Source organism: Rhipicephalus microplus, chromosome 5 (assembly GCF_043290135.1).
Source record: "Rhipicephalus microplus isolate Deutch F79 chromosome 5, USDA_Rmic, whole genome shotgun sequence".
NCBI lineage: Eukaryota > Metazoa > Arthropoda > Arachnida > Ixodida > Ixodidae > Rhipicephalus > Rhipicephalus microplus.
Genome location: NC_134704.1, coordinates 126,101,146 through 126,116,671, shown reverse-complemented (window position 1 = coordinate 126,116,671; position 15,526 = coordinate 126,101,146). Strand labels below are relative to the sequence as shown.

Sequence of the window (15,526 nt, the reverse complement as noted above, 5' to 3'; positions counted from 1 at the left end):
TATGTTTAGGTACCTTTACGGCGTCTGTCTATGCATATTTCTGCAGAAAACAACAGGTAAAGTGGCCGGCTGGGCGCATTATGATTCCGTCCATCCCTTACATATAATTGATACTAACATTCAGAGTGTTCACATTGCAAGTTACTCAAAAATTTGATTACTAGTACTCTTCAGGTCAAGAGTCACCTTACCAGACAAGTGAATACTTGATGGGAAACTATTTTTACTGAGCATACCGCCCACATGTCGTGATATAATAGAGCTTGTTTTTCTTTGCCAGCCGCAGGTGTCTAAATGAGGGCGCTAAAACAGCGAAAGATCTCGCAGCAGCGGCGGCGAAGAAAGATGCTCGGCCGGAAACTGATGCCTCGACTCAGGCGAGCGTTGCAAGCCGGTCGAGTAGTCAAGCCGCCGCGCGACCCACGTCCATGGACCGTCACTCCGATGGAGCCCAGTTCCGTAAACGCTTTTTCAGTGTCGGCTAGATCCCATGCGTGTGTTTCAGCTAGCACCTCCAAACAGAGTAGCATGTTCCCCACGTTTAGTGGACAGCGAGCCACCGTTGACGAGGATTTTGAAGAAGACGAGGACGTTTCTGAAGACGGTCAAGAGTGGCGTGAAGGTGGGCTCCTGTGTAAAAAAGGGAGACTACAATGGCGCAGAACACCTGTCACTGAACCAGACCAGCCTGGCTTTGAAGAATACGGATCATCATCAGAAGGAGGTGGGGACGAAAGGAGCGATGAGGATAAGAGTGAAGGAGACGTGTCTGTGGATGGTGCATCTGATGACTATCACACTTCTAGCAGCAGCGGCAGCTCCGCGTCTGAAGAAAATGATGTGGATGAGTGCGGTCGGAGGGATGTGAACAGACTGCTGCTGGAATCACAGACCTTTCTGCAGGAGTACGAAGATGACGACAAAGCTTGCAATGTTGATAATCAGGTGAGTGCATGGTTGTGTAAAATGCATATATTTTTAACTTAGCGTTACCACTGCCACAGTATGAGCGCCACGTCCCACAGTGTTAGCAAATGGTTCTAGACGTCGGGACAGCACCTTCCAAGCTAATGGGAATGAGTCAACACCTTGTTAAATTAGAACATATGCGTGTGTCTTTTGAACAAGTATGCCAGGACAGATTAAGTACGTTACACCATTTTTTTATGGAAAGCTAATTGAGAAAAATTAGGCATGATTGCTGTTAAATATTAAGGCTACAGGTAATACTATATGAAAAGAACGAAATCAAAACAATTGATAAACACGATTTGGACAAGCCTAATGCATAAAATAAAATCCACTTCAATGATAAGAGTTTGTTTCACTTGCCATGTAGATGTCTGTGTCCCTCCAAATCGATTTTAAAACAAAGATATAATCAGTAGCAGATTAAGCTGGAATGAATGTGCAAATGGTGGTAAATGTGTCGTTACACCATTTAACATTGCACTTATAGTGTTGAAAGCGTAGAAGGTGCATGTATGATTTCTTTCGTGCTTGCTACTGTATATTTTTTCTCACTTGCAACAGGTGGTGCAAGAGCTCACTGCACTAATCCACCAAATACCCCATAAAGTTTAGAGAGGGTGAAGTGCGGGCTGCTTGCTTTATCATCGCTAAACAGAGTATGTTTTCCTAATCCACTGTGGTGCGCAACTAAAGAAAACCTTGGGGCTAAGTGCTGCATACAATCACTTCGTCCCCTGCAAAGTGAGAAGAAAATTTTACAGAAAGAGCTGTGAGCTTGAAAGGACGTGCAAGCACACTGCTATGTTCTAAAAACATGACGTTCAATGGCACAGCGATACATTTTGCCATCCCTACTTATATTCCTGCAGCATACGTTGTAGGAATATAAGTAGGGATGGAAGAAATATAAGCAGGGATATAATATAAGTAACCCTGACAGCAGTTGAGGGGACCGTATGAGGCTTGATGTGATCGCCATCATGGCTACTGGTCGTTGCTGACAGACGCTCCCTCGTTTAATGCACATATATAACCCATAAAGTGGATGGGGGATAGCCGTTGTGATAGCTTAGTTGGTTGAGTTTCGGACACATTGTTCGAAAGTCGCAGCTTCAGTCCCTGCCCACGGCAAGTTATCTTTTATTTTAGTCCACATTTCTTTTTTCAAATTTACATGACAATTACTTCTAGTAACATCCCCTATACCTTCCTTGGCATGATTGTCTGTTAGATCTCATTAATATACCCGGCTGCTGAGCTGCAGGTCGCGGGATCGAATCCCTGCTGCGGCGGCTGCACCTTCGATGGAGGCGAAAATGCTGTATGTCCGTGTGCTCAAATTTGGGCGCACGTTAAAGAACCCCCAAGTGGTCGAAATTTCTGTAGCCCTCCACTACGGCGTCTCTCATGGTCCCATATGGTGGTTTTGGGATGCTAAACTGCACATATCAGATCTCATTAATACTGATGTAATGAAAAGCATTCTTGAACACTGAATAGTGCTGGAGGTGACATTTCAACCAGTGGACATCTTTTTCGTTTGTGCATCAACTGCCTTCCTTAGCAGCATTTTTGCATCCATTTTCCTCACTCCCCTGAAACCACAAAAGTGGAGAAGAACACAAGTCTGCTTGTCAAAGCGTCGGCTCCAATGACATTCTCTTGTGAAGGATATTTTCAAGCCTTGTCTGAATATTCGAACGAATATTACTGTACTGGAAGTCACTTTGATTGGAATCTAAATTGTTGAAAATTTTAAAGTATTCAAAATGAACGAATAGGTGTACATCAGTCTGCACGTAACCCCATACTGCTCTTTTTTTTTCCTGGTCAAAAAGTGCCCATTTTTATATTGCTGATTTCCAATTTGGTTGTACTCAAAAGTAGCTAGTCAATGCTGAAAAAGTATTTTCACCACATCATTAGTCAATTCAAGGGAATAAAGTTAATTTCTGAACAGTGCACAGGAAACCAGCTACCTGCTGCTAATAAAATTTAAAAACCTTATAAATGATACAGTTGCAGACGCAACATCTGTCTTCATTTGTGTAGGCTCAGCACCCTTGGGATATTCCACCCGAGAAGCTTCGGGGCTGTTTGGAAAATTTCACAACTCTGAATAAAGCAGAGTGTCTTCACTGGTGGGCACTCGCAATGTTCGCATCCGAGTTGTCTTCATCATCGCCGAAGGAGCTACGTACTCGATTCACCCTCATCGCTGTCTTCACTTCAGGACACAATATAAATATCTGTACTCAAATAATCGTCGCTCGAAGATGACAAAAACGAATAGCTTCTTTTTCGTGTTCACGGGCCAGCTATGTGTGGGTAGCTGCCACTCTTTCCATACAAAAACGGCGCTCCTGCCCCAAATGCTGTAAATGTGCAGTTCTCTGCCTGAATGATGGAGAGGAGTGCCGATTTCGAGTGCCACTCCTGCTCGTCCAAAGCAGTTTGGGCAGGACGAGCGTGGCTCGTCCAAAGCAGCTCAGGGGTTAAAGGTGGTCTCACTGCAGTCAAGTGGTCCTAAGGCGTGAAAGCACTTATCCAAGTGTATATTGGTTTGCATGTAACTTTTTGCAAAAGCAGTTTCAGTGCAGTAAAGGGTGTTAAGCCGTGTGAACACCTACCTATCCAGGGGAAATCTGCACTGCAGTGAAGCATTACCCTCCCATCCATTCATCATTTTTTAAATTTTAGAAGCTAGTTATGCAACTATTATGCTCTATTTGTAGTAAATTTTAAAGGGTAACATATTTGACAGGTTGTCACTTGCATTTTACTACCACTCAAAAGTTGTTTCCTCTTTCTTTGAACCAAAAAAAAAATGTATTTTGCATGGGCCTTGTTTTCATTTTTAGAAAATATTGTGCAAGTCAGTTCGGTCACGACAAGTATTCCCATTTTACTTTATAATTTGTAATATTGATTGTTCAAATTTCATTCGAAATCAGACCGAAATCGCTACTCGCTTCGAACCTGAAGTTCACTATTCACACGAGCTTAATATATTTCATAAGTTGTATGGCTACCATGTATTCGCAGTTGGTGCAGTCATTGCATGGCTTACTGGTGCGCTCAGTATGAGCTTCTCAGTGAGAGTATGTGGCCAAGTGCAACGTAAGGTTGTACAGTGGTGCTAATTTTTAAATGTATGGTAATGGTGTCGTTAGGGGAGGATTCAGCTGTTCCTGCCAGTGTGCATCGTGTCTACTTGCTTTCACGCTCACCCTCGTTTCACCGTGGGCACAGAGTTTTCTAAAATTAACTAAAGAGGACTGTGGCACTGTGATCATTCAGCGACCATGGGGATGATGGATAGTACACAGATTCGTCTAGTCTTCGTACTTGCTGGTGGTGAATCGCACTTGCGGCTTCGTTTATTTCTAATTTCAGTTTCGCTTTGAAAGAAAGAACGAATCCTTTTCAATTTTGTGACTCAATTCGAAATGGTAAGCCTAAAAAAATAAGGTAGTGAAGCGCAACCGCTGTACATTTGTTGAATTTTTTTCCGTAAGAAAACAGCTCCAAGCCACACGAATGCACACGGAGCCATAAGCAGGCCGGAAGTTTAGCAGGCCGGAATGAAGATTAGACAAATCTGTGTACTACCCATCATTCCCATGTTCGCTGAAGCACCGTGCGTTGCAGCTCCCATTAACACTAGCGCCAGAGTTCCCTCTAGTGTATATTAGGAAACTCTATGGCCGTGGGGCGATAATAGCTTCGTGAATGATGAAATGCAGCAAGTGGGGGTGATGCCTGCTCGTAGAGACAGTCACGACCTCTCCTGATAACTCGAAATATATGCCATAATTGGCGTCTCTGTACAACCTTGCAGCCTGTGATAGTACCTTCCCAGTATGCCCTAAACTAAAGCATTGATTTTTGTGGTTGCTATGGCAGCACTTTACTCTGCTCAAGGGAGAGAAAGAAATTCCTCATTTCTAAAGGTTCTCTGTTTTATCAGGGGACCAATGAAGAAGACTCCAGAGCCAATGCTGATACAGACAACACTTTCAGGTAGGCAGGAGGTACATAAACCTGCTTCTTGATTTCGGCTTTACTATGTCTTAATTTGTGAACAATATATTTGGGAAGCTAACAAAGTAGCATAGTGCGTAGAGGGTAGGCTTTTGTGCATTTCGGCGTCAAACTTAATTGTCATTAAAAAACTTAGGACGTTGACATCTTTCGGGTTTAGTGAGGACACATTTTTTAGAAAAATTAACATTCTACATTTCTTACCTAACAGTCAAACTTTGATATTGCAAGCAGTGACATTACAATCTAATAAATATAACAAGAGAAAGCTTGTATCTTCCTTGCCTATATCAGCGTGTCGTGTACTTAACCTGTCATTAGTTTCTTCTGTATTGAAGACATTTTTATGTCAGATGAAAGTAGTAGTGAGGTTTTTGTTTTGAGGTTTCAATTTGAATGAAGCCGAGATGTCCAAAAGCTCGTAAAATTTTTATAAGGATAAAAGACAGCATTGTACAGTACAATTCACTAGGTTCTGAACTCACGGGGATGGGAGCAGGCTGTTACAGGAAATGTCATTTCTAGCACCTGAAATGATGGCACTGTTTTATTTTCAACTGTATTGAAAGGTGCAGGACTATAATTACTTATGTTGTCGGTGACAAAGTGCATATTTGGGCCCTCCTGTGATGCATGTATGTGCAGTGTGAAGTGCTGAATGTCTAGCTTTCTTCTGCTTCACACAGTTCGAATAATACAGAATCAAAACACACCCTGCACTGAATTTAAAAGCTTGTCGGCCTAATTGGTCTAACGCACTTACGTACTAAGCAATTCAGCATGAAAAATTAAGACAATTTTAAAAGACACTAAAGGCAAAAAAAATTTTGTGCCAAAGGAAAACCTCAGTGCCTAAAGAGACTGTCTACCGTCCTTCATCGCTTTTCTGTTTTGTATCCAATAGAAAGCGTACCATCTGAAATGTCCAACCTTGCAGTGGTTTTTATGGAAAGTGAGTAGAAGTTTTTAAAACAAGAGTTTTCTATCTGCATTCACTATTTTTCCAATGGTGGGATGAGCGTCCACAAGACTGGTTGGTTGGGGTGATGGCAATCGTAGTGTGGGTGAAAGTCGGAAACTCAAACCAAGGGCAGCTTTTGCAAGCTTCCTCATGTTTTGTTCTACAGTAAAACAAAAACTACCGTAGCGGTCGTCTCAATACACCAATTGCCAAATAGTACTGTATTAAGTCATTCTGCCCCAAATCATCCAGCGTTTTTCCAACCATCATGAATATGACTGCAAAAATTTCCTCATGTTTCTTGAAGTTCGAAACTCGCCCTGCCTGTTGATTTTCCTTGCCAAAAATTTTACTGCCTATTCATGAGTCTGTTCTTTTGCGCCGACCGAGCTAGAGGGCATCAGACAACAATTTTTTTCAAAAGATTTTTCTGGAATGCACTTGATAAAATGGTATTTGAGGCAACAAAATGCAGTGGCCTGACTCTAAAAATGATGACTTACATACGTATATCACTTTTTTGAGGGCTTTTTGCTCAAGCAATATGAAATAATGCTGCCAAATGTGGGATTTTTTGGGGCGGTGGGGGGGGGGGGTGGAACGTGGCATGTTCAAAGAACACAAATACAATATGTGCTGGTGGCCTGTTTGACATGCTACAAATTAAAAATAATTTAGGCACTAAAGTTATAGCAGATAGCCTGAAAAAAAATTGCGAATTTCGCTTTTTTTTTTAGAAAAGCTCTGTATACAGTGCCAAAAAACTTGCCTTGGTGGTTGGATTAAATAGGTAAAGTACTAGAGGGTATTATTTTTAAACTTGATAAATATTTTTTGAAATTATGTATCTCCACCACTTTTTCGCCTATGTAACTCAAGCGGCAGGATGCACTCGCAAGGGCAATCTTTAGCAGAATCCCAGTGAAGGGATTCTGCATAAGATCGCCCTTGTGATGTAGAACCTCAGTGAATTGTGGTGTTCACTTAACGCCCGCGCGAGGATTCGTGCAACTTTACTAGGCTACGTTGGATTCATGAACACGGTTCAAAAATTCTCTGAAGTCAGTCGCACTGCTATTCACGGCAGACATTTTTCTTTTTATTCGTTTGTTCTTATGAACGCCGCCGGATGCAGTGTTCGCGTTTCTTCACTATAGACAGGTAAGCAAATGTGCCGTCAGCAGTGCCACTGGGTGGCTCTTGGAACGTGGGAGGGAAAAAAAAGCAAAAAATTGCTCTCTGGCGCCATCTAAGTCTGCCTCAAGTGCGTAAAATATAAATTCAAGCTATACATGTTTGTTTTTAAGCGAAAGGAGCCTACCTGCAAGGATTTGTTGTCCCGCCAGTATATTGACAACATTGCTGTACGGTGACACAAGGGGTCATTCTTTTTCACCTTTAAACATCAAATTAAATTTATAATTACATTTATGGAACGAAACCATGCTTGTTGCCACCGATGTGATGAACGATCTGCTCAATTCTGCCACTATAGGAAACATTTTTCTGAGCAGTAGACGGTCCCTTTAAGAACATCTAAAACGTGAACAATTTATTCCACATCGCGTTAGTAATTGAGAAACTGAGGTAAATTTAGGACACTGTATGCCCCACCAGTGGGACATCTAGGAACTGGAGCTCGATTATGTGGCAGGAGCTCAGTACAAGTAATCACAAGTACCAAAACTACTGATGACTGGAAAGAAAATTTCATTGCGTTAAAACACAGAATAAAATACAACTTGAGCTTATTCATGCAAAAATACCTTGACGTTTCCTTTGAGAACAATGTGAACACTGTTTTTGCTGAGCTGTGCTCTGCTAATGCTCCTTGCGTTGCAGTGCTGACTCCTGGGCATGCAATAAAGGGCGGACATGGCATATGCTATGTCAGATGGCTGATCGCAGAGGCGGGCAGTTTGAATTGCTCCATCATTATCCAAAACACTAAAACGTTATTCAATTTGAAACTAAGCATTTCCTTGGTTCAAACCAAGCAATATGAGGTGAGGTTACTGGAACGCTATTCAGAAATCCATGATGTCTTAATATTTGCCTTTGGTGTCTCTTCAGTTTTGTGTTATCTTGCTGATGGACCCTTTCCATAATTGTAAAGCTGGCTTTTATGCAATGCACTTGGCTCAACTAATGGCAGATCGTCACTTCTGTAAACAGAACGACAAGTACAGTTTGCTTGTGCTGTGACACAGAAGATGTAGACTGGGCTTTCTCTGTTTAAAGTGCATAACAGACAAGCCCAGCACAAGCAACTAGGATCTCGTCTCTATCTTAAGTACAACAAATGTTGCCATTAGTTGGGCAAATGTGCAGGGCAGGGAGGGAAGCACACTTGAAGATCTATCTCGGCTCGGTGGGCCAGTGGGTGTCAACAACCGGTGAAACATGCACAGGGTGTTCATGGCAGCCGGCCGTGTGGTCGTGTTGGTGCGGCCACCGGCAGCAGTGCAGCTTACGGGGCGGGCTCAGCTCCGCGTCCTGCATGGCATCCTCGATATTGAGGGCCACGTGATCATAGGTGGGACCGCGGCTGCGCGTGTACGGCCCGACTGCTGCCTCGTCCATTCGCCGTTCCCCAAAGGCTTCGTGCACGTCAAGCCCCTCCCGCTGGAGGTCCCCAGGAGCATCGGCAAGGCGATGAACCTGCGACGGACGCTGGCCCAGCTGGGCATGGACGAGGCCTGGACCAAGCTGAGGCCGCTGATTGGGCGGGGAACGGCCGTCATGCTGCTTGAGAAGGTGAGGCATCGTGGTGGACATGCATATTACTACACTGTAAAGACTGGTAGAAAAGGCGATAGAGGGAAATTCGCACAAGGTCTGACCCTTAGTCGTCATAGTAGCAGCTAAGATGAACATGTGCTTAGTTCTTCTCTGCGGCCACCATTTTCAAGGGAAGTGAAATGCAGCAAGACTTGTGTATTCAAATTTAGGTGCGTGCTTAGACAATAGGTTGCCAAAGTTACGTTTTGAATTGACTGTAGCGTGCCTTATACCATGTGCATTGAGAGTTTTTGGCTCATAAAACCAGGTGGAGGAATAAACATTTATAGTTTGATTATGATTTTATCGGGGTGCTAGTCCCACTCCTACCTCTGTGGGAGTTCAATATTTTTTTTAAGAAATGGTCAGCAGGGTCCTTTTGTTCACGCTTGTTGGTTATCGGAAGCCGAAAATGGTACTGACACCTCTTTTCGAAGGCAAGTTTACTCTGCCATACAAGTCTCCTGTATACAGAGACAACTCGGAGCTAGTGTGATGCTAAGCAAATGCTGATAAGATGTATTACTTTAATATTTTTTAGTTCATTTTTTTCATGGCACACCTATCAACATCGACACTAACTTGATGTCGGGCTACAGAACTCATTCTGGCAACTTCGTGTTACAATCTGGCTAGTTGTGATGACATCAGGTACCGAAACTTCCAAAATGGCCGCTCGTGTATCATTGAAACATTCAAAATGGCCTTTCGTGCATCACCAATAGAGCCATGGGGCGGTGCGCTCGTGGAAACGTCACTATATCTTATACGAGCAAGTGACGAGAAGCTCATACTGTGTTGTGACGTTAGGGTACAGTGGGAACCGAAACTAGCTTTAAAAATCATTGTGTAATTAATTTTGCTGCACTATCCAACTCACGCATAGCACTACGTTTTCTAGGCTATTGAGGGCTTAGCCTATCACTTGACGTAAGAAAACAACAAATGAGAAATTTATGTCAGTGTCCCTTTAGTGTTTTCATGTGTTGAGGTCAAGCACTGTATTTGCAGTTGTGCATTCTTGTCCAAACTCTACGCAATGTTTTCTATACCACGATTTCAGGGGTGAAATTGCTGCACCAATAGCGCCATTGTGCGACAATCTGACCAGCTGCACCAGGCTGCGCATGAACTGCAATTTTTCGAATTATTGTTAATTGGAAGTTTAAATCGCAAAATCTAGCCTATCATTAGCATTGACTGAGCAACACTGAGTGTTGGCCTCTCCAAGGACGTGGCCGCATCCGTATCCAGTGGAGTTCGATCACGTTGTAGATCGGTTCGTTCATGAGGCTTGCTTGTGCTTGTCTCATCGCTGTTATCGCCATGGTTACCCCTTAACAGTGGTGGCACCATCATGAGTAAATGTTAGTTATATAGTAATACAGTGAAACCTCGATAATTTGTACAAGACGGAAACGCAGCAGGATCATGCACTTAACGGCAGTGCGCGTGTACAAGTGCAAATGTGCATCTCCTGACGTCCCTTATTGCCACAAATAAATAAATACAGGGCCCCAGCAGATGTTCCCAAAGTGGCCACCAGAAAGTCCTTTCTTCCTTTTTGCTAGGGTGCGGAAAAGCTACTGGGCTGGCACTCTCGCACAATCGTTTTGTAGTGCGCAGTGGTGGCACCAACGAGCATTTTGAAACTACCGTGACATGTCGAGCAAGCGTCCCTCCCTAACGATGTCGAAATTGCCTGAAAAATGGGTAGGGGGGTGCTTTCCTGGAACGGTGTGGATATTTGAAAATTGCCAGTAGGGGGAGGGGAAGCTGGGGGCACTTGCTCGGAATTTTACGGTATTGCAGGGTCCAGCATACGCAGTGACGGAGATAGTGAGATAACAGACAGTATGAGCTTTCTGCGATACATATGTGCGACTCTCTTGTGCGATTTGATACTAAGCAATAACTGACAGTTTCATCAAAACACGGAGCAGACGCATGGACTCGGATCATCTCCTACTTAGTTGCGGGCAACGCGGCACCTATGCTGTCCACGCCGTCGCTGCTAGGCGGCTTGATGTACCGTACGCGCCTATTTGCTGCAAGAAATTTTCATCCCCACTTCGCTCCTGATTGAGCACAGATGAGCCGAGTAGTGTGTGTAATTAGCGTAGTGTTGGAAATGCACATGCCATTTTGTAGATAGTGAAAGAGGATGACGATGTAAAGAGAGGCACTCGTGCTGTTTCGCCTGTGTGGTGTTTGTAGCCTGTGTGGCTTGTGCGTTTTCATAAGAGTTCATTAAAGTATTCTTCTTTTACGTCTCGTGTGCTTAAAGGACACCGTACAAAGACAACATTTCAGAAGTGACATGGTAATTCAGTCGTCAATAAATGAGTGAATATGAGTTTTACCAGTGCACGAAACTGTAACCCTACCCCTAAGATGGAGCGCACCGACAAATGAGTCAACCCGATTGGTGTTGGAGACGCAAACTCCAACTACGGAGACAAGATCACAGCTCCTGAACTACTACAAGCTATTCAAGAAAAGGAGAGACTACTAGAAACCCTGCTGGAAAGACTGGTTTTGACCTGCGCAGCACAGCCTCAACCAGCGCCAACGTTCCAGGTGATCACTAACTTTAGCCACATAATCAGTCCCTTCAACAGCCCCAAAGACGCTTCTTTGGCGCATGAGTAGATGGACAATATACGCAAAATGTCCTATCTTCATGGGTGGCGAGCTGTATGAGAATGCGGTAAAAATGCGGCAAAGAAGGAAAGAAAAATGAAGAAGATGAAAAAACAGCCCAGGAACAAAAGGTGACTTGTAAGGAGAAGGGTGAGGTTGCAGAAGAGGAAGAACCAAAAGACCAGCCGAGCCAAGACGACGAAAAGAAAGACAAGAAACTGGAAGAATCTGGAAAAAGTGCCGGAGAGCAGACGCAAAGAAGAACAGACAACTTCGAACCAATCCGAACGAGGATAGCCGAAGCCACCAGAACCAGATGACACCAAGAACATTGGAAATGACGGAGCAAATCCAAAGAAAGAAGCGCCGTAGACGGGCCAACAAAGCTCGAATCCACAGTTTAGACAAGAGGACACTGGAATCATGCGGGTTGTGGCTTTCCTTGAAGTCCAGCTAGTCAAGATGGCCAGAAGCTATGACATTGCCTTGAAAGTTTTACGGTACAAACGGGTGAACTTCTGCGTGCCGTGAGGAACTTAACGTGTCAGCGTATAAGCATAGCTATTTCCTTGTAGTATTTATTTGTTTTTTGTTCACCTTGTTCCTATTATGCATGTGCCATTTATTAAACAGTTGAATAAGATGGCCGAACACTTTTATGTAGAATGAGTGAAGAACGTTTTCGGGACAGCCTTAATGAGTACGTTAAGTGTTGCAGGATCGCCAAATGTTGGATATGCACGTGCCCTTTTGTAGATACTGAAAGAGGACGACGATGTAAAGAGAGACGCTTGTGCTGTTTGTAGCCTGTTGTGGTTTGTAAGAGTTCAGTAAAGTATCCTTCTTTTACTTCTCTTGTGTTTAAAGGACACCTGACGAAGACAACAGTGGGGATAACAAACTTTCGCAAAGTGAAGTGTGCCGCGATTGTCTATACTTTGTTTCACACATCAGGTGCAATGCCGAAGATGCTAGCGAGGCTCCTTGCGGTGGATACGATCACGTAAAGAAATAGTTTCATGTTTTTTTACCACCCAGAATATATTTTTGTTTTTATTTCAGGCTGAGTATGAAATGGGCATGTTTTGTATCACACACACGCATTCACGCATGCACACATATATTTGCAGGCGGCAAGTCTGGTAAGCTCATTACTACTGAATGTTTAGTGAAAACCATGGGATTTTTTTCACTTGAAATAATTTTAATTGGCGATGATATTTGACCTTAGAAAGCTGCTCTAAAGTAACTCACGTTAATCCAAAACACACCTTTTGGTGCTCCTAACCTGCTCCAACATTCCCCTTTTACTGCGTCAAAGCTGCTCCGAAACAGCATTATTCCTGTTCCCTGAGCTGCTCCAAAACACTGAAGTCTGCTTCCAACCCTGTGACTGTTATAATGAGAGGATTGCTTTTGCTCTTCTACAATTGTTGACGAAGCATGCAAAGGAAAGGATTGGAGGACGTTAAAAAGTGCGGCTGCATCATTCTGTCTGAAGTAAGGAAGACAATGACCCAAGCCTGAGTGCACGCCTTCCCTGTGCCATTGTTATGATGGGAATTCTCAGTGCTGGTCCTGTTGTTACATGTGTAGAAAGGAAGAAGATTACGTCCCGCAATGGGTCACGACTGTAGTGAGAGGAGTCGAGCATGAGCTGATGGCTCGAGCGCTGTGATTCCTGTGTCGGTTGCTGTCGCCCACTTTCCGTATCAATAGACCGGCTGTGCAAGTACTACTTACGTCAATAAACCCCGTTTCAGAGTGGTGGAGGTGCTGAGGTAGTTTCCTGTTGCGGAGTTCCAGTAACTCAACCTGGAACTCCGCAACAGGAAACTACCTGCCATCCCAGAATGGGCTGAAGAAAACACCCAGCAAGGTACGACCCAGCCTCTGATGGTAATCGTGCCCGCTGCGCTACACGTGCGCGATCCACCTTTTTTCGACGGTATCGATGAGCAAGACGTAGAAGATTGGCTGTCGACATTTGAAAAGGTAGGTGCAAGCAACAAGTGGGACGACCCTTGGAAGCTGCAATAGGTACCCTTCTACTTGAAAGAGGTAGCGAGTCTCTGGTTTAACAACCACCACTCGGAATTCGCCAGTGGGGGTGTTTTTAAGCTACGCATTACCGATGTGTTTGGTCGCCCCGAGGTACGCAAGCTTCGTGCCGAACAGTGCCTACGAGGACGCACATAGCTTCAGGGGGAAGGCTTTACGAGCTACATCGAGGATATGCTTGACTTGTGCAAGCGCCTTGACCCTTCAATGACAGAAGCAGACAAGATCAAACACATCTTGAAAGGGATAGGCGACGACGCCTTCCAGATGCTGCTAGCCAAGGGCCCACGTACCGTGTTCGAACTCGTCACTTTTTGCCAGAGCTTCGAGGAGTTGCGCAAACAATAAGTCATGACACGGCGGCCAGCGGCTACCGACGAAACTCTCGCGTCATTGACCCTCGGTGGAGACCACAACACAATAATGTCGCAAATCAAACGATATGTGCGCGAGAAAGTGCCGCGACAACTTTTGTGCCTGTCGTATCCAACGGCAGCGGAACCGTTCTTTTGAGCGTCTCGGGCCCGCCATCAGTCAGGTAATACAGGCGCAGGTGTCTGAGGCACTGCCGTCTGCCTCTCAGACAACACCTGTCACCGCACCATTGACTTACGCTGCTGTTGCTGCTACTCCGCCACGTCCTCTGCTAGGGCCAACTCCCCAGCCTGTACGAGCACCAACGACGCCATTTCCAGCAGCACAGCAGCGCTCTAACGGAAACCCTTGGCGCACAGTTGACAATCGCCCGATCTGTTACGCGTGCTGATATCCAGGTCACATGGCGCTCTTCGCAACGGGCCCGGCTGCAGCTCCGCGGTACTCTGACTACTCTTTCCCGGCCCTGTACAACGCGCGACGAGAACTAGCCCGTCAATGCAACCGACAATCACTGGAATGCTCAATCACTGGTCTAGTCACCAACTGAACTAGACCACCACACTGCTGCCGACTACCGACCATTCGGTCCCTCGTCGCTCATCCTCACCAAGCCGCTACTATTCCCCATTCCCTCTGCGTTGCTGACCGAACCCTGTAGAGACGGAGTCATGAGCTGCGAAATTGCACATTGTAGAAGTCCTCGCCCGTTCCCCACAAATGCTCTAGTAGTGTTTGTTGAAGGTCTACGAACTCTTGCGCTTGTTGACACCAGTGCTGCCATATCTTTGATGAGTCAAAAACTCTGCCGTTTGATATAAAAAGTAACGCCGCCGCCTTCTGACGTTCTGCTAAAATACCACGAGTGTGCAACCAATTCGACCAGTCGGAGCATGAACGGCAAGAGTAATCATTCAGGACGTCCTGTACCACATCGAGTTTCTCGTGTTGACCACTTGTTCTCACGACTGTATACTTGGATGGGATTTTTCATCGCGCCACCATGCCGTAATCGACTGCGCACGCGTGCAGGTAGAATTTTCCGTGTTTTCTGATGCACCATCTACCGACAATGAGCGCACTCACCTTGGCAAACTTGTTGTTGCTTGTGACATTGATGTTCCTCCTCTTAGTGCCATTGTTGTCCCCGTCAATCGCACTGAATTGTCCGGCTCTATCGTTGTGCTTTCCCCATCTGACGTTTTCAGTCGCCGCCACGGTACGTCTCTGCCATACGCCGCTCTGACACTTCACCAAGATACTTCCGGAATTGTCGTTTGCAATCCTAGCTCATGCCCTCTCACCTTAAGAGCTCACAAAACACTGGGCTATGTTCTTCCTGTTGATGACTATGTTATTGTGCCTATTGAGTCCCATGACCCTGGCCAGCAACTTCAACTGAACGCTGTTACTCCTCTTTTTATGCGGGATGACTACTCCTTGGATATCTTCAATCGCTCTATCGACAGCAAGCTTCATCTGGATCAACGGGACCAGCTAATAACCCTTTTGCATGAATTCCGAGACTCATTTGACCTTCCTCAAAAGGCACTGAGTCAAACTAACACCGTCGCTCACACAATCTACACTGGAACGCACCCTCCTTTGTGGCAACGTCAATACAGCGTATCAACATAGGAACGAAGTGTAATTAGACAGCAGGTGGACGATATCCTTTAGCGCGGTGTC

General features: G+C 44.9%; 1 protein-coding gene across 3 annotated transcripts in view; it reads left to right on the top strand.

The window, feature by feature from the left end:
- The window catches only part of LOC119174250 (polynucleotide 5'-hydroxyl-kinase NOL9), a 60,008-nt gene that overhangs the window by 869 nt on the left and 43,613 nt on the right, over positions 1–15,526 (top strand). For 2 of the 3 annotated variants that reach the window (XM_037425083.2, XM_037425081.2), the window contains exons 2-4: positions 281–945; positions 4,943–4,995; positions 8,389–8,734. In XM_037425083.2, the coding sequence (XP_037280980.2) occupies positions 295–945; positions 4,943–4,995; positions 8,389–8,734 (1,050 nt within the window). In that variant the 5' untranslated portion in view covers positions 281–294. The remainder of the gene's footprint in view (positions 1–280; positions 946–4,942; positions 4,996–8,388; positions 8,735–15,526) is intronic. The other variant, XM_037425082.2, reaches the window with a different exon arrangement.